General features: G+C 43.4%; 1 protein-coding gene across 1 annotated transcript; it reads right to left on the reverse strand.

Moving 5' to 3' along the window:
• Window positions 1–1,942: 1,942 nt before the first annotated feature.
• Window positions 1,943–3,607, reverse strand: LOC121982615 (delta(8)-fatty-acid desaturase 2-like). The gene is made up of 2 exons (XM_042535754.1): window positions 2,594–3,607; window positions 1,943–2,505 (listed from the first exon to the last, which is right to left on the reverse strand). Exons 1-2 carry the CDS (start codon window positions 3,476–3,478, stop codon window positions 2,014–2,016), a joined length of 1,377 nt encoding a protein of 458 aa, XP_042391688.1. The 5' UTR covers window positions 3,479–3,607; the 3' UTR covers window positions 1,943–2,013.
• Window positions 3,608–4,338: the final 731 nt, after the last annotated feature.

Here is a 4,338-nt window from a genome sequence, read left to right on the forward strand (position 1 = left end):
CAAGCTTCATTCACTAGGATTTTCCAAACTGTCTGGTTTCACTCACTAAGACTTTCTCACTATCTAGCTTCACTCACTAGGATCTCTCATCAAACTTCACTCACTAGGATTTTTCAAACTGTCTGATTTCACTCACCAGGACTTTCTCACTATCTGACTTCACTCACCAGGACTTTCTCACTACCCGACTTCACTCACTGGGACTTTCCATATCAAGTGTCCGATCAACACTAATCCACTTAGATTTTCATCTTCTGCCAACCTTCGCGTTAGACTTGTCCTTACCTAACATCCAGTTAGGACTTTCCAGTCAGCTATTCGGTCAACCTTGACCTACTTAACTTCTGGTCAAATTTTGACCATCAATCTTCATATGGGCAATTGTACCCGTAATCTTCATATATTGTAAACATCAAAACTCAAATATCAAGATTCAAACTTTAGCCAACTCAAGCTTAGTCAACCTAGTCAATCTTGACCTAGAGAAAATTATACTAATATTTATTTCTAATTTATTTTTAAATGGTATTTATTTTAAGTTATATATTAAAAAAAAGAATACACAAACGGTTTTACGAGAAGAGGATTTTAATTTATTAAAATAAAATAAAAATTATTTATTAAATTTCTTTCTAATTTTAATTTTGTATAAGATTTGTTTTAAAATGGTATTTATTTTGATTTATAATTTTTTAAAAAAAAAATAGCTAGTTTTAAATAAATTCATATATAATTTATTAAAATTAAAAATAATTTTTAATTTTGTTTAAACAAATCGGTGTTCGAATTCCTTATTTTTACAATGAGTTATTGGACAAGGTCAAAACTAACTGCGAGTGAGTTTTTACCTCGCGACCTCACCATAATAAGTTGGGTCAGGGCTATTCATAAATAGGATTGGAGCGAGGACTTTTCACATATCGGAAAATTTTTTATTTCCGAATTTTATTTTAGTGGCGTTTAATGTCTCTATGTCATCAAATAATCACAATTTGAGATGGAAAAAATTCCCACTACTATTAGTGATGTTGAGTGTAAAATGCGTCGTCAAAGTGTCACATCAAATAATCACAATTTGAGATGGAAAAAATTCCCACTACTATTAGTGATGTTGAGTGTAAAATGCGTCGTCAAAGTGTCACATTTGGCGACGTGTTTTCTGTGTTGTGTCACCAAATGATCCAAATTAGGAGAGGATTTGCACTACCTTTTAGCGACATGGAGTGATGTACGCATCGCCGAAGATCTTCTTTTGACGACGCGTATTATCTAACATGTAGCTAAATGATACAAAATAAATCTAGGAAAATTTCCTCTAATGTTCTATCATTTAGCGACATGAAATGCTCTAAGCGCCAAAAGGTCATATTTTGCGACGTTGACCGTGTTGTGCGCCGCTAAAAGTGTAGTGTATTTAACCTCCAATTAGATAATCTACTAGCATGACTCGTAATTGCTCCAATATAGCATGATGATGATATTCTAGGTGACTTGATAGAGATGAAATGAATTTCCACCTACGTCAAAAAAAAAAAAAAAAAAAAATTCGAGAGAACGGTGATAACAAAATGAAGGTATATGATGAGTAATGAGTAATGGTTTCTGTTATTTGAGCTGTATATATGCTTTCTGTTATACGATGCAGATATAGATAGACTTGCAGTGTAGTTTCATTTAATATTGATTTTAGTAGAAATTTTTTATCGTATCTTTATAGCAATCCAGAATCAAGGAGTAAGTCTCAAGTATGCAGTAGAATTTCATAAAATAAACATATTCCTGTATAAAAAAACATACTAGTTTGAGTAAACACGTTCATAGTCCGGAATATCTATAGCAACTTGTTCCCAACGGATTGAAGTTTGTCGATTAAATTTCAGATTTAATTTTAGTATTCTGAATTTAAATACTTAAGCAATATTGTAAAAAGTATCCAGCAGCGGGAAAAATTTGAAAGTAGAGAGACTATCCAGTAACTTAATTCTATCTCCAATCCCCGAAAATTAATCGATCTCATCCATGTGTGTTGACGGCCTCCCAGACCAAGTTCTTGGGCACCGGTTGGGCTTTGTCACGGGCCTGCAGCGCCGCTTCCCTCAGCGTCGCGATGGTCCTGACGTTGGCCTCCCAGAAGGAGAAAACATCGTAGGGCAGGCCGTGCTTGAGGCAGAGCTCCTGGACGAACGGCGCCACCCGCCGGAGTTGCCCACGCGGGAGCCGTGGGAACAGGTGGTGCTCCACCTGGAACTGCAGGCCTCCGTGGAACCAGTCCATCCAGGGGGCGCACGAGATGTCCAGCGTCCCCATCGTCTGCTTCTGGAACCAGTCGTTGGCCCGCGGTGGCCCGATGTAGACGCTGGAGGAGAAATGGTTGAGGCAGAACTGTACGTGCTGGATCCCCGTCACCGCGAAGCTCACCAGCACGAACAGGCCGCGCTCCCACCAGCTCGGCAAGCACGACACCAGCAAAGGGAACCAGATCCAGAACACCGACACCCCCAAAATCTGCAGCCCGATTCGATCCGGATGTTGTTGATTTTCAATCGAAATCGAATTAATTAGAAGATACTGAAGCAGTGAAGAATTCGTTCACCTCTAGGAATCGCCCCGGCACGCGCTTATTGGAGCAGAGGAGCAGCAGAGATTGGGCGAAGAGGTTGATGCGCGCGAGGCACATGACCGGGTAGAAGGTCCAGTGCTGGTAGCTGACGAGCGCCCGACACACCGCGTCGAAGGTCATCTTGCGCTCGTAGAAGGCGGAGGTGAGGCTGCGGAAGATCTCGGCGGAGACGGCGAAGAACGGGATGTGCTGCAAGTCCGGATCGAAGTCGAGGCTGTTGCACGCCAAGTGGTGCGCATTGTGGTTGCGCTTCCACCACGCAATGCTGATCCCCGCTAGGCAGTTCCCGGTCAGCACCTGGATCGCCCTGGTCGATCGTGCGCTCCTCGTCACTCTGTAGTGCCCCGAATCGTGCCCTAGAAACCCCGATTGGATCCAGAGGACGCCCATCACGGCCGCGCACCCGATGTGGATCCACACGCTGGGCGAGCGGAGGACGCCGTATAGAACCGCGGCGAACATGAGCAGCATCGCGGAGAGCACGATGTGGATGCCATAGCCCCTCTTGTCGAAGAGGCCGAGACGGGAGAACTCGGCGACAAGGCGGCGGTAGTCCTTGGAGACCTCGGACACGCGGTAGTCGGAGAGATGGCCGACGAGGGGGAGGGAGGGGTTGTTGGCGAGGAGGGCCCAGACGGAGCCGGGGTGGTAGGCGACGAAGGCGTCGGTGACGTCCTGGCCGGCGACGGTGAGGATCGGGAGGTCACCGCCGGGATGGATGGCGGACCAAGCGGTGGCGTCATAGACCTTGCCCTGGATGGCGATCCACATATCGGTGCGCTTGTTGTGGGCGCGGAGCTCCTCCGACGAGATGAACCGCCGCGGCTTCTCCTCTCCTTCCATCCGCTCTCCTTGCATCCTTCCGATCGATCAAAGTCGGAAGGGGCCGGGGAGAGGATCGGTCGATGGGAGGAGAGGAGAAGCGTTGCTGGATATCGCAATGGAAGAAAGGAAATGCGAGGTTTGATTTATCGATCTCTGCTGCGTCGCTGCGTTTGGATAAGAGGGAGTGCAATCGGGTTAAATAGAGGGAGAGAGAGAGAGAGAGTTGCAGCATTCAATATGCGGACGTCCGATTTGTCGCCACTAATTTCGTGCTTGATGACGTTGCGGGTTGCAAATAGACGCGACTGTTCGCGAGTTTTATGCGGGTGCAAGCATTTTATTGGCCTCTAGGCCCTCTACTATATACCGTTCGTTGATTTTATATTAAAAATAGTAAATAGAAAAACATTCACTTTTTTTTACCGATATTGTAATTAATTTCTATACTAAACTAAATACCAAAAAAAAAAATTTAAAATGTCTATGCGACTTCTTGCTGCTGATAGTTTCCAATTCAAGGACTAACTTCTCAAGCTGGATTAGTGAAGACGATAACTAATTAATAATAATTGAGTAGTTAATATTTATGGTGGTCATTATGATTAATTTGATTAATGACTAAAACGGTTAAATATTTTCTACTTTCCATAGAAGATGTTAGCATAATCTTTATAGATATTTTTTGAACCTACGGTTATAGTTATGAATACTAAGGTATGTTGGTATGGCAATATATGTTGTCAATATTTATCTTGAAGGGGCTTCTCTATTATTATTAACTACCTGCATTAAATAATGCCCTTTTGAGGATTAAGAGGTCACTCTAATGCTAATGTTTGCGCACTTGTGTGAACACTCCAACGCCCCTTAATGTTTGATCACTCGTGTACGAG

The sequence above is a fragment of the Zingiber officinale genome, chromosome 5A (assembly GCF_018446385.1).
Source record: "Zingiber officinale cultivar Zhangliang chromosome 5A, Zo_v1.1, whole genome shotgun sequence".
Lineage (NCBI taxonomy): Eukaryota > Viridiplantae > Streptophyta > Magnoliopsida > Zingiberales > Zingiberaceae > Zingiber > Zingiber officinale.

What these genes read in the sequence shown, in the direction of transcription:
- LOC121982615 (XM_042535754.1), bottom strand. Translation starts at nt 3,478, where the DNA reads ATGCAAGGAGAGCGGATGGAAGGAGAGGAGAAGCCGCGGCGGTTCATC. An exon ending in TGCCGGGGCGATTCCTAGAG is followed by an intron (nt 2,506 to 2,593) that starts GTGAACGAATTC and finishes ATCGGGCTGCAG; the next exon opens with ATTTTGGGGGTGTCGGTGTT.